The sequence below is a fragment of the Arvicanthis niloticus genome, chromosome X (assembly GCF_011762505.2).
Source record: "Arvicanthis niloticus isolate mArvNil1 chromosome X, mArvNil1.pat.X, whole genome shotgun sequence".
NCBI classification, from domain to species: Eukaryota; Metazoa; Chordata; class Mammalia; order Rodentia; family Muridae; genus Arvicanthis; species Arvicanthis niloticus.
The window spans coordinates 20,031,926-20,056,797 of NC_047679.1; the positions used below are offsets into that span (position 1 = coordinate 20,031,926).

Genomic DNA, 24,872 nt, shown 5'->3' on the forward strand with positions numbered 1-24,872 from the left:
ATGTTAATTGCTAAAACTGAGAAGTAGACAATAGCATAACACTTTCTTAAAAATGAAATCAAATATATCAACATATGCAGTCAACTAATTTGCTGACTTGAAGACAGCCTCCTAAACCTATTATTGCCTGTAATGACCGAGTATACGCACTAATCACAACATGCAGTCTTAACAGTGCTCACAGCATCTAAAAAAATCATGATACAGGGATTTTTCTTTAGAGTCAACACATTTTTCGTTCAGCAACCTGATTGGCTGTTCTAAGTGCCCTGCATGGTATAAATTGGGCCACAGAGTTGGAAGAAACCATCGGATCAAGCATCCCTGAGCTTCAGACAGAAACTCACTGAGCATACACTCAAAGGTATGTGGATTTCACTCATAATATCACCTCTACTATGGTCATTTCTTTCTCTGAATTTCATGTTTCAAAAGTGTGAATGTATTGCACATTTCTAATACTCTGTGCCATCTACATCTTCTTCAGTTTTGCTATAATTAAGTTATAGACTCAAATCACTGAAATGAAATTTTAACTTCATAGTACAGTAGTGTGTTTGTATGTAATTCTATAAATTTTAGGTCCAGCATTCCAAAGCCTTTTGGAAGCCAGATTTTACACAAAAATATGTATTTGTTTTTAAATTAAGATACTGTTTTTAACAGGCTGAGAGCTACTTCTTTATACAATCTTGTTAAATCATATCATGTGTGAATGCTTTTTCTTATTAACTCAACCTCTGGGGGAAAAAGGTATAGAAGGTAGAAACTCTCAATGTGCTTTCACAGCCAGCACCAATACATTTTACATTCATATCCTAAATAAATCTTGAATGTGTTGTCATAAAACAACATGCATATTTTAGGATAGCTTGTTCTTGCTTCATGTCTCAAGGACCTTAATATGTAGCAGAATTACAATATAGGTGACAAGCAAGAAGAGAATGCTACTGGCTTAAGACAAAGCTTGTTAGGTAGAAATTATTCCACAACCCTTAAAGAAGCTTAGAACTGTGGCACTGTTCTCTCTCTTTGGTTTAATCATGTCTTTTGCTTCAAACCTGGATTAAAAGGTGTTATGAGAGACTCTTGCCTAAAATTCTACAAGTAGACTTAACCCACTCTGCCATTAATGTATTCTGGAAAATTATTCAATATTTTTCTCAAATAATTAGTCTGTGTATTTAACAGTAGCAATGCTCAAGTGGGCTGTGCTCACCCCCCCCAAAATTTCTGTCTCTTCTTGTTACAAAAGTATAACATCATGTTCACTTGATTATTTCTTCAACTTTTATATTCAATCCTATTCTTTTAATCATTATTTATTGATTCCATCTAGCTTCTAGTCATCTACAGGGTGTATAAGTATAGAAAATAGTTTGCAACATCATTATTGTAGATCACTTTTGGTTCTCTAACTCATTAACCTTCAGCTTAGTTAAAAAAACAAAAAAACAAAAAACAAAAAAAACCCAAAAACAAACCATTGCACTATTAGGACTCCTGAAGCAGTGATACAGGTGGAAACATGGAAATTTCATATGAATGTCACTTTACCAATGAGGGTTCCACCTTATTTTTGATTAGCAAGACTTGGATTATATACATGTATGAAACATAATTATGTTCATGCTTTTTAATTCTTTTTAAATGGCTGGTGTTGATTTATATTTCAGAACCATCAAGAAATGGGTACCTGGATTTTGTTTGCCTGCCTCCTGGGAGCAGCTTTTGCTATGCCCGTGAGTAAAACACCCCATTTGCTGATTGTATCCAATTAAATAAGCTTGGAACTAGAAATCTGCTCCCATAGTTGATAATTTTCACTGTGTAATACAGTACAAGATCTGATATCCCCAAGTATCTAAGTGTTGAAGAAACCCTTACGGAGTTTGTTAAAAAGAAAACCATAAATGTCTCCACCATAGATTGTGATTCAGTACAGCTGAAGTGGGAGCAAGCGCTCAACATTTTAACAAGCATTTTATCCCCAGGAGACTTTCCTGTAACCATTGGCTTTTAAACAACACTGCCCATCCCTACAAGTAATTATCTATTTGAAGGGCTCCTTGAAAGGCTTCCAGAGAAAGTGTTTACTTGTTTTAGGCAAATATAACAGCCAAAAAAAATCTCAAAGGCTTAATTCCTCAGGAGTTCTAAAATTTCTTCTTGCCCTCCAGATACCACTGCTGTCAGTCTTTGCAAATACAGTACCAAATCTGTACCAAAGACCAGGAAGTTTGGTCCACTCTCTAGACACAAGTTCATAGTGGCAGAAGGCTTAGATCACATGCCAGCAAAACTCTTTGGTGGTATAAAGAGCAGTTGATACTACTCCAGTAAGCTTGTATGGCAGCCACCCTTCTCTCTCAAACAAAATCAAGATTTTGTGCTCTGCATTCCTAAAATCCTAGTCTTCCGAGGTGCCCTGACATTTACAAACTCAACCCTTTCAATACACATATCTCAGAGAAGTTATATCAATACAGTGTAGAGAAAACAGCTACCCAACTGGGGTTAATTTACATTCAGATGAGAGGGAATAAATCCAATGGCAAAACATGAGCATTTTGAAACAGTAAAGTTGAATTGACCCTTAAGCAGCTTTGTGTCTGAGGGAGGTTTTCAGGTTTATGCTCACAACATTCTGTCTCCTGCCCCCATTCCCAGGTGAGGGCCATAAAGCAGGCACTAGTCAGGCCCCTACTTTGGGAAGCACAGAGAGTCTTGGTTTAGAAAATTGTTCAGGTTGCTTTTTATTTGGAAGTTCTAAATTTCTGTCATAAGTCATTGACAGTAATAAAAAGGGTTAGCCTTGAATTTCAATAAATCAATTTTTTATTGTTCAGGGGATAGATTTAGAATGTTTATATTTTATTAGTCTTATCTTGTTCTCACATTAACAATAGATTAGTGTGTTATTTATTTACTTTGCATGTTAATTACTAGGAATCCCTTTGATTCTTGGACATTTAACAAGCTGATCTATAAAGGCACCCTCTGTAAAACAATTCCTGGCTTGTTCTTTTTCAATTGTGTCACGGAAACAGATCTCTTTTCCTAACACAGAGGGAATTTGATCAACAAGTAAATGGGTGGGTACAGATGGGTGGGATCCTTTGATGGTTGATGGATTTAATTCAATGATCTCTGTGGGGACAAACATATGCTGCTTTTTGCATCTAGGTCTCCCACTGAAAGACTATGGCCCCTCTGGAGATTGTTTAGTTATTCAGAAACTCATTAAAATGAGAAGGTTCCTCCTTCACAACATACATGCTCAGACTAAAAGTAGAGCTAAAATACATTCTGTACTACGTGTATATAATTTTTAAATAGCTTTAGACATCTTTAATGTGAACAATTGCATATTGACTTAATCTCTTTCTTTCTCTTCCTTTTTCTCCTTCCCCCTCCCTTTCTCTTTCACATTGCCTTCTCCCCTTTCTAAAAAAGCTACCACCTCATCCTGGGAGCCCTGGTTACATCAACTTAAGCTATGAGGTAATTTTTCTATTTATTAATTTTGACCATTGTTTGAGTTAAAGATTCCCTGAGATCTGTAAAGAGTGGTGTATTGATTCTTCATTCAAGATGTTTTTCAAATGGTCACATTTTTTCAGTTCCCACCAGCAGCTTTAAGCCCTGACTGATGTCCTCAAACCTGCATTTCTCAGCACCTTCCTACCTGGTCACTCTGACTCAACCTCTACATTTAAACCTAGTTATAAATGTATCCACCATGAATTACCACTCAGGAAGGATCCATGATAGGGCAGAGACTGAACTCGGCTTCAACAGTCTTGTTCTATGCCAGCCTATAAAATTCAAGGAGTAAGTAAGATGTTAAAATCTTTTCTAGCTGGAAAAATTGCTGATTCAAAGACATCCACACCCTGTGTGTGTTTCTCATTGGCTATGCTAAGTGATCAATGAAAAATGGTTTACAAGAGTCTCTACAGTGATGTAAAGCAGAAGTGTTCTAGAAACGGGGTTTGGGGTTCTCCTAAACTGCCTGCAAACTCTATGACCCTGGGAAAATCAATTTTCCTCTTTGGAACTTTGGCTTCCTCACCTAAAGAAGGGAAACAAGGATAACTACATTTCCAAAAAAAAAATATCATCCAGAAGTGCATGAAAAATGCTGTGTCACTCATAACTTGAGTGAGGTTAAAAGCTCTTTGTTGTATTGATTAAATGATGTACTATATGAAAGAGCTATCTGAGATGAATTAATAAGATTATACTGTCCAGAAGGAATGAAACTCTTTACTTATCTCATGGGATCAGATAAAAACCAAGTATGTTGACTCATATATGAACAAAAAATGTTATAGGAATCTGAGGCAAACTCTAGTGTTTTATCTGAAAACATTGATTGATGTATTTGACCAAGAAATCTATGTCTGAAAGATGTTTCTACCTCATTTTTCCATTGTGATATCAAATAAAACAGTAATGATTACTATATCACATTATTATATTTTAAGTTTTCACTTGTTTTGCTCTTGCAATGAAGAAGATTAAACTGAATTACTGCTTTTGTAACTTCAGCTGAGTGAATGAACTTACCTGAGTTTTCATAACATTACCTATAAAAATGAGGGTAATACCTGCCCCCAATCATGCGAGAAAGCATGAAAAGTGTATGGGATGGATATAACACAGTGCCTGACACATAGAAAGCATCCTACAAATGTTTACCTTCTTCTTTCTTTTGTAGAAGTCACATTCTCAGGCTATCAATACTGACAGGACTGCATTAGTGAGTCTATATTTCATACTGCATTAGTGAGTTTAGTATTTAGTTCATATGTAATTAAACTGAATCAAATGCATCCTAATGTCTCTTTCTCTTAAGGTGCTTACCCCTTTGAAGTGGTACCAGAGCATGATAAGGCAGCCGGTATGTAAACATTTTGTTCTTCCTTCCCTTAAGAGAATTGGCATGCATTTTAAGTCCCTTTTTAACTAAAAATCATATCTGCTCCACCTTCAAACACTAATGGGAAATTTAGTTTGTAAAAGGTCATATCTGTGTACACTGTTAGAAATTCTTGCGAAGGAAAAATGACTAAAATATTCATAAGGTCATAATAACAAACACTACTGCTACTTCTCCAGTTAGAAATCAATTGAGCCAATTGGTAAACCTGACTCTTTGTTTCTCACCAGTATCCTTCCTATGGTTACGAACCCATGGGTGGATGGCTGCACCACCAAATCATCCCTGTGCTGTCTCAACAGCATCCCCCGAGTCACACCCTTCAGCCTCATCACCACCTCCCAGTGGTGCCAGCTCAACAGCCCGTGGCCCCCCAGCAACCAATGATGCCAGTTCCTGGCCACCACTCCATGACTCCAACCCAACACCATCAGCCAAACATCCCTCCATCCGCCCAGCAGCCCTTCCAGCAGCCCTTCCAGCCCCAGGCCATTCCACCCCAGTCTCATCAGCCCATGCAGCCCCAGTCACCTCTGCATCCCATGCAGCCCCTGGCACCACAGCCACCTCTGCCTCCACTGTTCTCCATGCAGCCCCTGTCCCCCATTCTTCCTGAGCTGCCTCTGGAAGCTTGGCCAGCGACAGACAAGACCAAGCGGGAAGAAGTGGTGAGTATACCTTGAAACTAGCAAAAGACAAATCCTTTGGAAAGTGACTTAACAGAATTGGCCCCAGAGTTCTAAGTTTCAAAATGAATCAGAGGCCACAGTTGCAGAAACCATAGGTCTTTGCTTTTCTCAGTCCAAGCATACATTATATCTGTCTTGATTTTACAAATGAATTTGTTGACATGGCTTCACAATTAACACCATGGGACTTATGGTATATTTAAATTCTAATGATAGAATTCTTACCAGTATATGTATTACCGAAATGCACTCATTTTAAGAGTAACAGAAGAGGTGAATATCATTTTACACACACACACACACACACACACACACACACACACACACACACACACACTCACACGCACACAAAGACATCAAAGACTTCAATAGTTGAATATGCTAAAACTGTAGGAAGAATATAAAAAGAATAGTGTTTTGAGAGCAAGGAGGACAGATATTTGAAGAACCTGAAAGAGGTGGATAGAAAATATCTTTCAAGACATAAAGGGAGATTGCACGTCTAAAGTGATTATTCAACTTGAAAGTGGATATTAGCAATGCTGTTAGGTTCCTCTTCAGTACTAGGACCCCATAGACTAAGCAATTGACAAGTGTGTCTCACAATTTAGCATTAAATATTCCTATGTTACAGAAAGCGCTTATTAAACAAGTGAAAAACAGTTAATAAAATGATCCTTATGCACAAACACATAAGTAACATATGTGAAATAATTTGATTATACTATGCACATGCACTCAAATGTGATTCCAGTTTATAGATACTATTAATGATTTGCTATTCAGAATCAAAAAGAATAGAGGAAGGCATGCCCAGTTTGGGAGCCATGACATATAGATTCTAGCCCTAGCTTTTCTCTCAAAATAGAGAGAGATAGAGAGAGAAATGGTAAGGTACCATGTTACTTCCATTTTGAGGGGAAAGGAAAAAACAGATAACTTCTAACACTAAGAATTAATACCACCATTCCTTATATACTATCATGAATATCTTCAAAATTGTAAGCCTGCTTATGGAAATGAGGCAGAACTTTTGAGAATTGACTGGAATTCAACAACTGGTAGCTAGTACTGATTATCCTAGACTAAGGTACATGCTTTCTGTTTGCATGCAAAGTGGGTTTATTTGTGTCTTTACTAGTGATTAACACTGTAGATTTGATCATGGGTTTTATCTTGCCAAACCTATTTGTGGAAAGGTGACTTTGGGTAGGTAGTTTGGTCATTTTAAACTCAGGATCTTCTTGTTTAAAATTAGAGTAAAATTCTTGATGACTGCCTAGAGTTGCCTTATGAAAAATAAAATAAAGTAATGAAATTATAGCAGGCAACACTGGATGCAAGGTAGCAGCTAATATTATATTATTAAATATGTCTTAGTGTTTTCAACATAGGGAACTTCTATTTAATGACAACACAAGAAACTTCAGAAATTACAGAATCAAAGTCAATGGTTGTACATTGTTTTGAAAAAACTGAAGCCATAACTTATTATTGTAAATGGTATTCACTAGGAATGTTTGTAAATTATGTTAATTGTTCCTTTTGCTATATTTTTTCAGGATTAAAAAATTCAGAAAATGAGAGAACCGAAGTGGATACTTTGGTTGTTTTTAGGAATAACTCAAGAACACAATGATTTGTGCCTACAATCACTTAGTAAATTCTGTAACTAAAAATAAGTATCATTAGCAGATAATAAAATGTTTTAAAAATCATTCATGTCTTTGTGTTGAATTAAATTTAAAATTTCCTATCACTTGAGAGAAGAACTTATAAGTGAATATTTGTGAATAATATAGGGATTGGTCATTTGCTCCTACAAATTGACCATTTGGCAGGCAAATCATGACTCTATGTCTTCTTAGAGAACCTTTATATTATCTCAAATGTTTTCTTAAAATAGAAATTTGTACATCATTAACATAGCCAAGAAAGTTAAAAGAAATAGTTAAGCATAAATAGTCATTGAACCTGAATCAAATGAAGGCAAGTTTAGAAGTATTCTTTACACTGAAAAAGATAGAGTTTAAGGAATGTTTTTATTCTAAATCAAATTAAGGCTCGAGACTCTAGCTTTGTTTTTCACACCACATCAGTAATCAAAATCTAGCCTTTTGATCTCATTATACAGAAAAAGAGTTTGAGTAAAATTCCGTGATATATATATATGGTAATTCGCTGAATTTGAAATTATTAAAATAATTATTTTTCATAAGAAAATTAATAACGGAGTCTCAAACAGAGACTTGCAGTGATTTTATACACAAGTCATTTCTTTCACTTCATAATCTTTAAGCTGATGAAGTCTACCGCATGGTCTTCAAAACGTTAACAGATGCGTAAAATGGACTCAAAACAAGTTTTCTTTCCCACTCATATTTATATTTGAATCATTTTTCCTCTTACACCCACACAAAATTGTAAACAGTCTTTGCAGGATTTATATTACACAGCACCCACAGTAACTTTATTCCAGTACCTTCATGATTAAGGTCCCTCTTAATCATTTTCTGGAATGAATAAACAGCTTTCTCTGAGAAGGTATCAATATGCAAACAAATGAGTTGATTTTAAAGAACTAAAATGCAGTAAGAAAGGTAAGAAACCACTTAATCAACTAGCATAGGCCATTTCTAATCAACTGAATAAACATTTCTCAAGCACTCACTAGACTAGGTACTACTGTATGTGATAGTGAAGACAGTAATTCCCAATCTTTAGGGTTCTAGACTCCACGAAAGGGATGCAATAACCTAGCCATCAATAGTAAAGGATGTTCAAATGGCATTAATCCTAGAGCATAAGTAATGTCAAAATTCTATGGCACACAGCAGTCACTATTAGTAGCTGTTCATCAGCTTGCTCACAACTCATTCCTCATTGGTAGATCTGGAACTGATCCCAGCATGTGGCCTTTCACCTAGTTGGGATAGAGATGTGTCCTCTTTACTATCCGGGGAGTGGAGGTCCATTCATCTACATTAACTATGACATCAGTTTCCATACTTCTTTTCTGTTATTAGTTGAGGGATAGGTTGTGGTGGACCATGAATTTAGAATGAGGGCAAAGGACAAGTTTCCTGGGAAAGAAAACAAAATCTTAGGGATTAGTTTTCTCTTTTCTTAAAGAATGTATGGATACACTCTAGAGAAAAACTGATGTTCTTTTGATCATTTGTTTGAAGTTGTGATTCATGGAGCCGTGTCTGCTGTCTTGTGATCAAAAGTTAGAAGTAGAAAAATAAAACTTCCTGGGGATCTTGGTGGAATCATTGTGTCCTGAAATTACCCATCCCTGGGACCACTTGCAGCTACATGCTTTCCTATTTCAATAAAAAGCATGAGCTGTGAATCTTAAACAGAATTACCATTTTTGTAGCCCTGTTGCATAATATGACTCTAACTCTTCATGACTATCTCTAAAAGATGAGGGTATTTGTACTTGCCTCAGATCATGGACAACTTATGAAATGTGCTGGATTATTAGTAACATAATACTTGATATAGGATCCTTGGAGTTGTATTTTAGCTGCTTTCTTTTGTAGAACTCACATTCTCATGCTATCAGTACTGACAGGACTGCATTAGTGAGTATATATTTCATACTGCATTAGTGAGTTTAGTATTTAGTGCATATGAAACTAAATTAAATCAACTGCATTCTAATGTCTCTTTCTCTTAAGGCATTTTCTCCTATGAAGTGGTACCAGGGCATGCCAAGGCATCCGGTATGTAGACGTTTTGCTTTTTATTACTTTGAATTAACAAGCATGCATTTCAAATCTCCTTATTAATTCAAATATGTCTATTCCACTGTATACATTTGAGGCTAACACTGCTTAAATTCTGTTGGAGTTGAAATGATGTCAAAGAGCATGGAGTTTATAGGCATATTATAATATCTATGTGGTAAACCTGTAAAACTTGAGGGTTTACAATAACTTTTGATATTAATGAACATCCACCTTCAATTCCTATAAACCATTGCTTGCATGAACCTCCCAAACTTTACTTTTGTGCCTCTATGTATTTTTTGTATGCTTTATAATATTGAGTTTGTACCATACTGAAAAGTTCAACTTCTATAAATAATGATTCTAATTGATAGAAATGTGCATAGTTCACATATTAGAAAATAAAATGGAAGATATAACCTAATAATATAATTTCAACTGATAATTCCATAAACATTCACCTTATTAGCAAATATTGAAGATGGAATGTAGAAGTAACTATCATTTATTAAAGACAGTAACGGTTGCAATTCTACTGTACTATAATGTATCATATACTATATGGATCAAAATGTAGATACACAGGATCATAATGCAATAGAATGTTTAAACCAGAGCTATATACCAAGTGGTAATTAGATTTTATACCAGTGATGTCCAACACATTAGTCATATGTGGGCATTTACATTTAAATGAACTAAAAAGGAATAAAATTTAAAACTTAGTTTTTTGGGGCTATAGTTGATATATTCTAAGTGATTAAGACCCACACTAGGCAAATGACTACCATACTGGACAACACTGCTAATAGAACTGAGAGTTTTATCATTGTTCCTCTATGCACTACTTTCTGAAGCAGACAAAGCATATTTATCAATGCCAATATTTGAAACCAAAGATGACACAAAACAGATTGACTGGTCAAATGTGAAAATTTTCAGTTCTCCATAAAAAGTTATTTCCTAAGCATGTCAGGAATCATTATCTTGAAAGAGGATTTTCCTAAGAAAGAGAGTACTCTTTTCCTTTTGTTTGTCAAACCATATACACTACAATGGTTTCTCCTCTAGTACCCTTCCAAAACAGGCAAATCTGGAATTGAAATAAATTCATTTCCCTGCTTGTAATAGAATTGTTTAGCACCAAATGAATGGTGTTTCAGAATTGAACCAGCCACATCTGGACTGGAGGTATGTTAGGTCTGCCCTTGGTCTGCAGCTTCACTGGGAAGAGGTGAAAGTTTAAGCTGATTTAAAAAACTGAAACCAACACAACTTCTTTTGCTCAATTCTTATAGAGATTTATTGGCTGTAACTGCTAGAAAATTTGCGTTCTCTTTTGTTTCATGGTTCAAAAATTACAGCATTATTACACATGCTTGCGTGTACACATGCCCATTGGGTTCACCTATAGAAAAAAGCACATGTGTGGAGACATAACATTTGAGCAACCTGAAATTTTAAATAAGCCTTTTCTTCATTCCAACCACTTAGAGAATATATAGGAATGACACTAGCTATTACTAACAAGCCATATTACAGTTTATCTAATAAAATTTCAGGAAATAAATCAAGTTGCTCATTTTTCCCATGAAAAATGTTTATACCTACTTTTGTAACTCCATACAAAATGTATCTACAGACTTTCCCCATAAACCTGATGTTTCCCCTTGGTAGTACACAATAGCATACAATACCATGTCTGAATATAAATACTAAACTTTAAAAGTTATATGAAATATTAACTAATTTTGTTGATTGTAAAAGTAATATGATGTTCTACTTATCTTAACAGCTTAACATGGAAAGCACAACAGAAAAATGATTCCAACCACTCTCCTACCCTTGCAGAACATAATGGCATGTAGTAGTATTCAATATTGCCTTAATAAAATTCTCATCTGCTTACATTTGTTGTGAAGTTCTTGTTACTTGAAGGTTTTCCTTTGGGGAGATTTGGTTTCTAACCCATCTCTGTTAGAAAAAAAATCTGTAACCTCATCAGTAGGGGTTATTGGCTGAAATTTAGTTATTCAAAAATCCTTGCTGGGAATAGTCCACAGAAATTCATGTAAAACACCGGAGACTTATAAAAGACAAATAATAATTGAGGCTTGTCTAAAAGAAAGGATGATAGGTAAATAATATCCACCTCCTTTATTTACAAAACCAAAATCAGTAAAACACTCCTACAAATATCCCTCTCCTTTAATGGAAAAGTAAAAGGAAAGTGGGAATGAAGAGAGAGGGAGAAAGGGAAGAAAACACTGTGGGGTTAAGTATGTATCTTTTTCTTATGGAGTTAAAAATACCTCAAATAATAACAAATTACCTCAGTGCCACAACACATCCATAATCCTGTATTTGGGCGTGGAATGTGAGCGCACTGAGGCTATTCAAGTGTCCACCCAACTTCAAAGATGGTTCCCAGTGCTGTGACTTTACAAGCCGAGCATCTGCTTCATAATTATGACCATGGCTGTGGAAAGTTGGACAAATTTCTTGTCTCTGTGTCTCAATCTCTTCATCTATAAAATTTACTGACATCTTTCTTTGAGTCTTTTCTTGGGGGTGGGGGATAGATTCTTCTCTCATACAATACATTCCAACCACAGTTTCCCCTCACTCCACTTCTCCTAGCTCATGCAACCTCCTCTCTCCCACAGATCAACTTCTCCTCTGTTTCCCTTTAGAAAAAGCAGGCCTTCAAGAGACAACTAAACAGGACAAAATAAGATACAATAAGACAAGATGAAAGTCCTCATATTGAGGCTAGACAAGGCAACCCAATAGAGAAAATGAATCCTAAGATCAGGCAAAATAATCAGCAGCACACCCCCACTTGCTATTAGTGGAGTCTCATAAAACCAGAAAGCTAACAGCCATAATGGCCACTAAATTCAATCCCTGCTGGATGCAATTATTTGTAGAGTTGTGTGTGTGTGTGTGTATGTGTGTGTGTATGTAGCATGTGTATGTGCATGTTCAAATGTGTGCACATTTATATGAATGTGTATATATTCGTGCATCTGCAGCCCAGAAGTTGATGTCTTCATCTACTGCTTTCCACATTATCATTATTATTTTTTGAGACAAGGTCCCTCAGTAAACTGGAAGCTCACCAATTCTTAAATACTTTACTGTCCAGCAACTTTCAGTGATCCACCTCCCCAGAGCTAGAGATTCCAGATTCCAGATCCACACTATCATGCCCTTTTTATGTGGATATTGGATATATGAATTCAAATTCTAATATTGTCTGGCAAAACTTTACCAAGACCCCATGTACAGTTTTTATATTTGCAAAAGGGATCTTCTGTGTATCTCAAAGAGAATGCTACAGAGTTGGGAGTAGAATCGACTCCACATTTTTTTGTATCACATGAAAGTTTTCTATGTCAAAGGCTCCAATGTGGTACATATTTAGTATTTATCAATTTGTAATTCCTGAAATATTGCCACCTAAAACATTTTCCTTACTCATTGTGACCTTGCATGACCTCCACCACATCTGATTTTCCAGATGCTGTTCTTGTCTATCCCCAGTGCCAACCTCACGCTCCCATTATATAACCTAGGGAATGGTACAAATTCAGCAAGGGTACATAGTGATCAATTTCTGAGTATTTTTTATGTGTACCCCACAAAGCTTATTATCAAATGGGGAAAACATGGTACTTGTTTAATATTCACAACACATCTTGGGAAAGTTCTCTGCTGAGAATTAAAGCACTCATGGATGAAAGGGCTGATGCACAAGGATGGATGCTCTCATGATACATGCATGGTACATGGAGAAAAGTAGAGGGGGTATTAACTTCATTTTCAGGAATTTCTTGAGTTATAGATTGGCCCCTCCATCTTTCTGGATTCCAGTGGATAAACTATAAACTAATGCAAGGCCTGTTCTCATAGGAAATACAAAGAACCATCTTCCATTGGTTAGTTCTGAGAACACTACGGTGTGAAAAAAACATATCTTTGCTGCTCTCCAGTCTTCCTCTGCCATAATGTGTGGCACATACTTAAAGGCTTTTTAAGTGATTCTATGAAATGGACCAGGATGTGCATAATGAAAATTTCATTGAAATGTTCCTAGCATGACAGCGAATCAGAACTAAACTGGCTTATATATTTTACTTGAAACTTACGTGCTCAGATAGAAATATATGAGACGGGCTGGAGAGATGGCTCAGAGGGTAAGAGCACTGGCTGCTCTCCCAGAGGTCCTGAGTTCAATTCCCAGCAACCACATGGTGGTTCGCAACCCTCTGTAATAGGATCTGGCACCCCCTACTGGCATGTAGGTATACATGCAGGCAGAACACTGTATATATAATAAATAAATACATCTTTAAAAAAGAAAAAAAAGAAATATATGAGAAAAGTTAAAATATCTAGTGAGTGCACATACACACACACACACACACACACACACACACAGAGAGAGAGAGAGAGAGAGAGAGAGAGAGAGAGAGAGAGAGAGAGAGAGAGAGAGAGCCTTTGAGTTTGTTTCCTGCTTTGCAGCCTTCACAAATGTTGGGGCAGTAGTCCAAACTGGCTCCTTCCACAGGGTTCTGACTGAAGGAGGAAAGGAGGAAATGTTTGCAAGTTTGCACAGCTGCATGCAATAACAAACTCAAACTCAGGCTCTACAGGTTTACAAAAATCTCATTTTCTGCGTGTGATGAGGAACTTGGCCTCAACCTGGTTTCCACCAATGATTTTTTTTTTTTACATCCAAAAATAGGTACAAAAGAAAACTTCAAAACCTATTTCCTTTTTTCCTTTAAGACAGCACTCAGTTTTCAAATACTTATAAAATATTGCTACTAAAAGGTGCAGTTTCTGTCCACAGGATTTACAGAGATGGTTGGAGAACAAAAACAGTTTTCTGCCTTTGTGGCTCATTCAGGTGAAAAACAAATATTTCGAATGAAGAATAATCAGAAAGCAGGAAACCAAATTCACAAGGTGAGTCAACTGATGGTTGTTATTATCAGTAATCAGGAGCAGAATATAAAACCTTTCCTGGCAAATGAAATCATCCAACAAACTGCAAATGATATCATACTTGTAAGAGCAGGGAATTTTGTTCAGAAACAACTTGTCATTCGATAACCTTATGTTGTACATATGTAAAGTATACATGTACACATGCTAAGAGAAATACAACTATACAGGAATGATTTGAAATAAAATGCTCATATTGCTTGATATTATACATAACTGATTATTGGAAAAGCTTGTGAGTTTTACCATAATGATATTTATAAAAAATTCAACATACAAACTGATATTTGCTGTTACTTCAGGAGTCACAGAAACACACACACACACACACACACACACACACATGATGATAACAGCAAGAGTCTTTAGCTTATTGAACATTTTGGTAATGTTCTAAACTATCTAAGAAAATATTACTTTTTTAGATTTTCTCTGAAATCAGAAAATAGGGCATATGAAAATGAGAAATGGTAAGGTATCTTCCAAAGGCTGCCTCTATCCCATACACAAGGTTTTCTGAATCAACCATCTGCTTTTCTTCATGAAGTGGCCATAAGGAAGGAGACGGGCCACATTTTATGGCTTAGCAACAGAATCTAGTGAAAGCTCTTGATATCACAAAATTAGCAGGACTTGTGGCAACATTTTCTCTTGTCACCTATTGTCATCATTATACAGTACTCAAACACTGAAACTCAAAATGTCTCAGCAGCCATGATACTTAGTGTCACTTCTGTTATGGACTATTCAGGTGACACTGGCAAATCTGATCATGAGGACTCTGTTTACTTATTTGTGGCTGAAAAAATATTAAACTAGAAGACCACTGGGGCATTCACAACATAATAAAGCTCTATGTATTTTAAAGTCAAATATCAAACACTGAAGTTACAAACACTTAAGAAATAACTCAGAAGAGAGATGGAGAATCCTTCTTATGATTTGTTTCTAGTTTTTAACACAAATATGAATGGTTTTGGCAATGACATTCTATTCCAGTTAGCCTTGCTTGAAAACCCCAGACCTTAGTTTAGAGCAACAGTTCTCAACCTGTGGGTGGCGACCCCTTGGGGGTGTCAAATGATCCTTTCAGAGGATTCACATATCAGATATCCTGCATATCATATATCTACATTATGATTTATAACAGTAACAAAAATACCATTATGAAATAGCAACAAAAATAATTTTGTGGTTGTGGGTCACCACAATGTGAAGAATGACTAAATGATTGCAGCATCAGAGAGCAAGAATGCCGAATTCTAACCACTAGACCACCAGGCCGCTTGATTGCAGCATTTGAAATGTTGAGTTCCACTGTTCTAGAGCAACAGGAAGAGAGAAATCTTAGCAGTCATCAAAGCCTTCTGAACCTAGAACTTAAAGGAGACACAAATGCTGCATAGAGTGAACTGAATCAAGATAACCCTTCCAGTAAAATTGCATCTCTTCTTTCCCACTGTATCCCCTTCCTTCTATGGGGTCCTTACTTCACGAAGACTTCCATATCATGCTGGCTCTGGTCTTAGTCTGCTTTTCACAAGAAGTACAACACAAAGACTCTGAAACATGCCCACCATGTCTTCTTACCTCTTTGGGGTCTTTACATCTCAGCAGCAACAGCAGCTCCAGACAGAACTGACCCCCCCATACTCTCCACACAGAGCTCCTGTCCAGTGTGGGGCAGAAAAGGAAACAGTGACAAGGGTACTGCTCAGTGCTAAAGGAGCCAGCCAGCCAGCCAGGCTCCCCAGCTGGAATGCATGGCAAGAGGCCCTGGGAGGGAGAAGGCCTTGGGTCACTGTGATCCTCTGAGTCAGAAACCCTGGGGATCTCTCTGCTCTAAAAGGCCTTCCTAGGCATAAGAAGCCAAGAGATCCAGAGTGCTCACTTAGGGAAGAACATCTAAAAGTTAAAATGTTGAGGCAAGTGATTCTATAAACATATGGTCGTTTAGAGGAGAGCCTAGAAATGCAATATGAATGTTGGATGAAGAACAACCATTTAGATGAAATGCTTGCACACATACATGATAAGAGATTCCCATTTAGAGCACATAAAATCAATCTTCCAACTCAAATGAGAAAGAGTAAAAGGGCTTAAAAAATGGGAGAAGAATCTAAAAGCTGGCATTCCCCTGAAGAAAATGCACTAGTAGCCGATAAGCTCAGGAAAAGGTGTTAAGCATCAGGAGATACCAGGATATGCAAATCATAATCACAAGATAAAAGCCCCCCCCCACTGAAATTATTTACAGAAGGATTAATGAGGATGTGACACCCTTAGACTGCACTGCTAGTGGGAATGTAAAATGCTTTAGAAAACAGTTTGGTGGCTTCTCAAAATGTTAAGCTGAGTTCTATGACTCAACAGTTCAGCTCTGGGGTGTAAACTCGACAGAACTGAGGTTGTTGATTTGTATCAAAATGAGTATTGCGTGAACATTAGAGCAGCATCATGCAAAATAGCCCTATAGGGAAACAATCCAAATGTTCATCAACTAATAAATGGATAGAAAAATTGTGGCATGGATTATACATACATACATACATATATATATATATATATATATATATATGTGTGTGTGTGTGTGTGTGTGTGTGTGTATAAGATATATGGATATATAATGGAGTATCATTAGGCTATTATGGGAAATGAGGGCTAACAAAGGCTACAGTATAGACCAGCCTTGACAACATAATGTTGATTGAAAGGTGTCAGGCCCAAAAGTCCAGATTGTGTGATTCCATTTCCAAGAAATTTTCAAAACAGGTACATTTATAGTGACAGGTCAATGGTTGATAGGAATTCAGAAAATGGGCAGAAGACAGTGATAGTGCAGCTTTCTTTTAGGAGTGATGAAACTGTTCTACAACAGAGTGTGGCAGTGGCTCTGTTGATATAACAATGAGTTATTCAGTTTAAAGTGGTAAGTTGTCTGATATGTCAATTTTACTTTGATAAAGCTGCTTCATTTTTTTAAAAAAAAGAAATGCTGGTTCTTATTTCCTGACAACAACCCTTGCCTAATGATGTGAGGCTATTCAGAAGCTCCCCTTACTCCTGCAAATTCAAGGACCACAATGTAAGTAGGCTTCTATTTGATGATGAAACTACAACCACTTGCCCCTAGAAGTAGAAATTTGGGGGCCCTTGTCTCAGTCACTAAGAGTAAAGACTGTTTCAGCTACATAGTTCCTCCTTGCCCTTCCATGATGCCTTCAACCCTGAACACTAGCTCACATCTCAACATGCTCACAGCTTCATCTATGAGAGTCCTTTAGAACATACAGTAGTTCATGAATTTTTTTTTATCTGTGGATTAAATGCCATTTAGTACAGCTCTGTATTCCTCCTAGTTGAAATTGAGCAATTTATTGTTTGCTTTACATATTATTTATTCATTAGCAAGGAAAGAATCTACTTTTAAAAAAATTATTTAAATTGATTTTGTGTATGCATGTATGTGTGTGTGTGCGTGGTGTGTGTGTGTGTGTGTGTGTGTGTATGTGTGTGTGTGTATGTGTGTGTGTGTGTGTGTGTGTGTGTGTGTTTGTTTGTTTAGGTTAGGTTAGAAGGCATTTTGTGGATGTCAGGTTTTTTTTCATTCCACTACAGATATCCCCTTAGGTCAAATTCAATCATCAGGCTAGGCAACAGCACCGTTATCTTCTGATCCATCTCACAAACCCCAAGAATCTATTCTTTCAAACATTTTTTTTTAAGTTAGAGCATTGCCTCCAGGAGCCAGTGTCTATGTTCACAATTATAAATTGAAAAGAAACTAGCAAGAGGTAACAATGAGGCGAGCAGTCACGGAATTCAGAAAAATCCCTGGCACTCTGATTTAAGTCTATCATTTGCTAGAACTACAACTGAGCTTATGTCACATTTATTAAAATTATATTAATTTCCATTATATTTATTAGTATTACTTGTTTGCTTTCTAGTCTTTATCTCTCCAAGTGATTCTTGGGCACACAAGATCAGTGCTTATAAATATGGGTTTATTAGTGCTACCTTGTCCATTCTAACTTGCAATGCAGATTTTGTTTTAAAAGAGTGCCTTCTGCTAATAGGGCTAACACTCCAAGGGAACAGTTTCCTAGACACTTCCGTTAACCATAAGGTATGGCTTCTGGAATTTATTTATAGGTAACTTTTACCTATTCTGGATTAGTCTTAGATGTTTCCACCATAAAGGCCCTTGCTATTACCTTTCTTTTGAAAAATGATTCCATTGCCTTATAAAAGAGATTGTTGGATGGGAGAAGTAGGCTTTTCCTCGAGGAAGGCTTTAAAACAGTGTTTTCAAGACAGTTCCTCTGTGTCCATGTTTTTACCGAAGCAACCATGCAGGCTTCTTCTGAAGGAAACTAAAGCGCTGTGTCATAGATGCTGAACAACACAGTTCTGAGGCCCATGCTATCTTACTTTTTACGGCAAAATGGGGGAAAATCAAAGAGTTTAACAATTTTATTCATTGGCATATATTCAGTGACTCTGAAAATTTGGCCAGTACTTGAGCTTGCAAATTTCTATGGAAAATGAGCTGTGTTTGGCAAACTTCATGAAATATGAGGCTGATAAAAATGTTTCATGCTTTCTCAAGACCTTATGCCACTAACTGTGTGGGATTGGAAAAATATTGTTTGAATGTCCATTTAAACACTGTCAATAAACAATTTTCTTTGTCTGTAAGAATTAATGAAATTCTGTTTATTTCAAAACATAACTTGAACTAGGCTTCTTTGAACTTTGATTAGGAGATAGTGTTTCACAGACACAGACATGGATCAATCTAGTTCAACAGAGTTCAAGTCAAAGCCAAAAATGTTGATAGAGTACTTTATTTTACATTGTGGAGAATTTTAACTGGAAATTCCGTTGATACTTAGGTTGTTAGGAAGTAGGTCATGAACTCACAAGAAAAGATGAAACCAAAAGAGATAAAAATATTATTGTAATATCCCGAAGCATTATATTAAAGAACATGATGATGAATTCCACTGCAAAGTTCATGACTCTCAAATATTATCACCTCTAAGTCCATCATCAATTTCTTTTTAATGGAATTGTCTAACCATCTGCCTTCTTGACCCTCCCACCTGGTATCTCAGGTCATATCAAACTCCTTACTTTGCTTTCTGGCAAACTTCTTTATACCCCACCCTCCTACATCTTGAGAGGTGTTGATTGTTGATAAAGCATTTATCACTAATCCTGGCTTGCAGTCCCTTCTCAAGAATGGTTATAGTTGTTGATGGCAATGACTGTCACTGAAGATAAAATGATAATAATCTTTTCCAAGTTTGTCCAGCCAGAAACTAACTAGTCCTTCCTTATTCTTTTTTTCAACTTGCTTTCTATATTTGATATATTCTAGAGTTCTTTTGACTTGATGTATAATACAATTTAGGAACCCGACCCTCCTCTGTAGCTCCACTTTCATTATTACCCTACATCTAGCCTCTAGATTAAATCAACCTACCAATCTATTCTTACTCTTATTTGACTAATTTTTCATGGGAGAAATCAAAATGTTCTCAAATAGAAACTTTTCTTTTAAGATATATGCATCATGTTTTGTGTACGTATTAAATGTACTAAACCACATTACTAGGAATGACTTAACACTTCCATTGTATAAGTGAGTAAATAAGCAAAACAGTTTGCACCATGTTCTATATCACACTAACAAAATTCACACCCCATTCATCCAGCTCCAGAGCTGTATTCAAATGCTACATAAAGGAATATACCATTCTCAAGCTTTTACAACATAACAACAGGCAAGAAGGGAAAGACTCAATGGTTTTCTACTGTACTTAGAACAAAATTCATCCACACAGAGTCTCCCTATACCAAAACATCTGGCCACCTTCCTGAGCCTCTTGTCTCCTGCTCCCCTTTCCCCTCATTCTTTCTCTTAATTAATTATTTTATTTATTTACATCTCACCTGTTGCCTCTCCTCCTGGTCCCCCATCTCAGAGTTCTTTCTCCCTTCCCCCTCACCTCTGACAGGGTGTCCCTCCAGGCATCTTTCTTCCCTGGAGCATCAAGTCTACAGAATTAGGCATATCTATGAGGCCTGACAAGGAAAGCCCTCTGCTACATATGTGCCAGGGACCTCAGAACAGCCTGTGTATGCTCTTTGGTTGGTGGCTCAGTCTCTGGGAGCTTCCAGGGATTGAGGCTAATTGACACTATTGGTCTTCCTATGGGGTTGCCATCCCATTCAGTTCCTTCAATCCTTCCCCTAACCCTTTCTTAAGGGTCCGTGACCTCTGACCAACACTTGGCTATGAGTATCTGCATCTCTCAATCAGGTGCTGGAAGAGCCTCTCAGAAGACAGTCATGTTAGGCTCCCGTCTGCAAGTACAACATAGCATCAGTAATAGTGTCAGTGTTTGATGTGTACACATAGGATGGATCCCAAGTTGGGCCAGTCACTGATCAGCCTCCTTCAGTCTCTGCTCCATTTTTGTCCCTGAATTTCTTTTCAGCAGGAACAATTTTGGGTCAAAAAATTTGAAGGTGGGTTGGTGTTCTTATTCCTCTACTGGGGCCCCTGCCTAACTACTGGAGGTGGTCCCTTCAGTTTCCATATCCCCATTGTTGGGCATTTTAGCTAAGTTCACCCACATTGAGTCCTGGGAAAGTCTCACATCCCAGGTTTCTGGAACTTTCTAGAAGCTTCCCCAACCCCTGGCAGCTGCATATTACCGTTCATTCTCCTGGCCCTCTGGGATTCTCTATTGTCTCCCCCACATACATGATCTTGCTCCCTCACCATTTCCTCTCCTCCTCCCCTCTCCCGCCCAAGCTCCCTTATGCTCACTGCCTCCCATTATCATTTTGTTCCATTTTCTAGGTGGGATTTAAGCATCCTCACTTGGGCCTTCCTTCTTGTTTGACTTCTTAGAGTCTGTGGGGTATATCATGTATATTCTGTACTTTTTGGCTAATATCCATATATCAGTGAGTATATACCATGCATGAACTTTTGGGTCTGGGCTACCTCACTCAGGATGATATTTTCTAGTTCCATCCACTTACCTGGAAATTTCATGATGATTTTGCTTTTAATAGATGAATAACATTCCATTCTGTAAATGAACCATATTTTCTGCATCCATTCTTAAAGTACTTAGTTAGGGCCAAGGCAAGTTCTGGCCTGCTTAGGGATTTCCTCTTTTTCTGCTTCTGATGCCTGAGCTTCCTTTCCATGGCATTTTTCCATGGCTGGTTCCTCCTTCATTACATCTCTGCTTAAATCGCATTGGCTCAAGAAAGCATTCCTTCACCTTCCCAATGTGAAGGCAATGCTCTCATGCTTTTCAGTCTTCAACCTTTTGTTCATTTCTTACTAGCACTTATCTCAATTTATAATTGCTTTTTATAATTATACATTCATTTATTGCCTTCCTATTGGCTTGAAAGCTTCACAATAAAACGATTCTCATCTCATTATACTTCTACCCTGTAACAATCTGTTTTTTTAAATTAATTTTTATTGGATATTTTATTTACATTTCAGATGTTATCCCCTTTCCCCATTTCCCCCCGACCCAGAAACCTCCTATCCCATCTCCCCTCCTCCTGCTTCTATGAGGCTTTGCCTACACACACCCACCTACACCCACCTCCCCACCCTCGAATTCCCCCACACTGGGGCATCCAGCCTTCAAGGGACCAAGGACCTCCTCTTCTACCTATGCCCAACAAAGCCATTCTCCCCTATATATACAGCTGGAGTCATGGGTCCCTCCCTATGTGCTCCCAGGCTGGTGGTTTAGATCCTGGGGAGCTCTGGTTGGTTGGTATTGTTGCTCTCCCCATGGGACTGCAAACCCCTTCAGCTCCTTCAGTCTTCTCTCTAACTTCTCCATAGGGAACCCCATGATCAATTCAATGGTTACCCGTGAGCATCTGCCTCTGTATATGTCAGGCTCTGGCAGACCTCTAAGGATACAGTTATAAACATTCTGTTTTACAAAGAGTTGGTGATGAGAACTCTGAGAAATAATTCAATGAACAGAAGAATATTTTGGTGATGGGAAATACCTACATAGAGTCAAGGTTCTTTAAAGTTGGAGAAAGGCTAGATACAATCAACTGGGTAAAGGTCTACATCCCTAAGTTAATCGCTTCATTTTGAAGCCATTACATTGTTTCTCCGAAAATTTATACAATTTTCGTTTTAAGATGATTCAGCAACAAGTAATGATTCTAGATTGGTCATGGGTTTAAGTAGACATTGTTTTGTGTGCAGGATTACTGGCTAATAGAACAGAATGTGAATTATTATATTCCACAAATATGCTATTTTGAAAATACTACTAACAGTGAAATTTATATAATATATTTTAAATATGCAGGTATATATTTACATTAATTAAAAATGAAGACAGGAAGTATCTTCCCAGCTTGATGAAAAAGACAAAGTTTTGTTTTTGCTTTCTCTTTTAGGGAAGTAACTCACATTCCAGAATATGAAATGAGAGCTTAAGTTAAAAGGAACAAGAAAACAAATAGTCATCTTTTTGAAGTCAAGAAAGTATCACTTACATGCTCCTGTCCAAAGAGCAAAGTGATCTCACGAGAAATTGCTGTTTCTGTTTATCTATATGTTCTTTTATCCTCTACAATACCTGCAGATCTTTCATCCCGAGCCACTAACACAAGCTTGACAACTTTTGTCATCTTTGGTGATATTCCTGCCTTCAATTAACTTCCATAACTCTTCAGCACTTGGAAGGTCAATCATGCTCCTCAGTAAAATATTGCAGGCTTTCTATGGCCTGAACCCAAATCACCATTCAAACTTTATTTAGTGCAATTCCACCAGGAAAACCTACACTCCAGCCAAACGGGATTTCCACATTCTGTAGATTCTCATCTTACTTTTCTTTCTTTTCCAACTGTGAATTTTCCTCACTTTATCTCCCAGCTTGGACGTTTCCTCTCTTTATTCCCCCATTTAACATAGAATACCTTGCCTTGTATTAGATATTGAACTCACAATGCCTTCTATTCCATTTTACCTATGCAGAGGCATTCATGTTTCCAGCTGTTGTGCTATGCCCCATCCATATTCTCACTTCAAATGAAGTGGCTTATCAGCATTAAGATATGTTGTGGAGTGCTGCCTCATATAAAAGCTCTTGTGCACATTTTCAGACCTGCCACCTCGTTTTACTCTTTTACACACACACACACACACACACACACACACAGAGAGAGAGAGAGAGAGAGAGAGAGCTTTCATATCCAATCTTCTTATTCTTCTACCTCCACCACTCCTCTCTCTCTCTCTCTCTCTCTCTCTCTCTCTCTCTCTCTCTCTCTCTCTCTCTCTCTTTCTCTCTCTTTGCCTTACTGAGGAATTGAAATTTGGGCCTCGTGCATATACATGAACTCTTTACCACTGAGCCACAATCTCGGCCCCACCACTTACCTTATTAAGGTTACCCAATAACCTCCACATTACTGACTCCAAGCCATTCTCAAGCTGCCACCTACTTTACCCAGAAGCAGGCTAACTACATGATTTTTGCCAATCATAATTCTTCAAAGAATGAAAATGAATGTTACTGATAATTACATTGATTTGTAACTATACATTATCTTGGGCTATAATTGGCCAACTGAGGCATACTTTCACCTACCCACTGGAATCATAAGTAATTGCTCACTCCCTTTAAAATATTGTCATCAGTTGGCTTTCTGAATGGTCACTCCGTGATACTCATTCTCCTTCTGCTTTCCTGCCTCCTTTAAGTACCTGAATGAAGTATAGTGCTAGAATTTCTCCACATCTTTAGATTTTCTTTACCTAAGTCAGTGGCAACTCAAACCTCCCAGTGTCATCACATTTCTAATCATATTCTGTAGGTAATCTGTTAAATTCCATTGTGCTGCCTTCAAGCCATACCTACATCGACCCTTTCTCATCTAGCTCTTTTTTTTCAGCCTAGTTCATCCTGTTATTTCTCACCCCAATTTGTCATAAAATCAAGGAAAAAATGACTCACTATACAGAGATGGTCCATTAATCCTTGGTTTAAAAGTTGCCATTTCTCCTGCTTGAGTATGATTTTTTTTTGTGAAAAAATTATCCCGATAAACAACTTGAGTCACCATTTTAATCTATAAAAGTCTTGAGGCAAATAAAACAGAAAAACACAGGAGCAGAAAAGCTACTCAAAATCCTACAGGAAGAACTTGAAATGCTAATCAACACAGTGTTTACTCTTTGGTGGTTAACAGTGCTGTTAATGGTACCCGAATTCTCCTTTCTCACTCAGAAAGGAAGTGGTATGAGTATATAATAGTCTTTTGCTGTTCTTATTGATAGAGTATAGAACAGCTACACCCCAGGCATTTGGGAACTAAGTAAGCTAATCTTGGAAATATTGCCTTTTTTGCCAACAATTAACCCCCAAACCATGGTTTAAGGCCATCAGACCTCCCCGTCACCTG

At 37.3% G+C, this 24,872-nt stretch overlaps 2 protein-coding genes across 4 annotated transcripts in view; one reads left to right on the forward strand and one right to left on the reverse strand.

Moving 5' to 3' along the window:
• Arhgap6 (Rho GTPase activating protein 6) overlaps positions 1-24,872 on the reverse strand; it is a 486,900-nt gene that overhangs the window by 106,361 nt on the left and 355,667 nt on the right. The window lies entirely within an intron of this gene.
• Amelx (amelogenin X-linked) lies at positions 318-11,269 on the forward strand. 2 transcript variants are annotated; one of them, XM_034486139.2, is made up of 7 exons: positions 318-364; positions 1,677-1,742; positions 3,457-3,504; positions 4,862-4,906; positions 5,176-5,613; positions 9,321-9,365; positions 11,167-11,269. In XM_034486139.2, the coding sequence occupies exons 2-7, from the start codon at positions 1,689-1,691 to the stop codon at positions 11,194-11,196; spliced, it is 660 nt and encodes a 219-aa protein (XP_034342030.1). In that variant the 5' UTR covers positions 318-364; positions 1,677-1,688; the 3' UTR covers positions 11,197-11,269. The 2 variants fall into 2 exon arrangements, with proteins under 2 accessions (XP_034342030.1, XP_034342032.1); XM_034486141.2 differs by lacking the exons at positions 9,321-9,365; positions 11,167-11,269 and adding an exon at positions 7,197-7,337.

Bases quoted from the DNA above. Each gene is read 5' to 3' on its own strand.
- Amelx (XM_034486139.2), top strand. From the start codon at position 1,689: ATGGGTACCTGGATTTTGTTTGCCTGCCTCCTGGGAGCAGCTTTTGCT. The intron at 1,743-3,456 runs GTGAGTAAAACA...TTTCTAAAAAAG, and splicing joins GAGCAGCTTTTGCTATGCCC to CTACCACCTCATCCTGGGAG. The intron at 5,614-9,320 runs GTGAGTATACCT...CTTTCTCTTAAG, and splicing joins AGACCAAGCGGGAAGAAGTG to GCATTTTCTCCTATGAAGTG.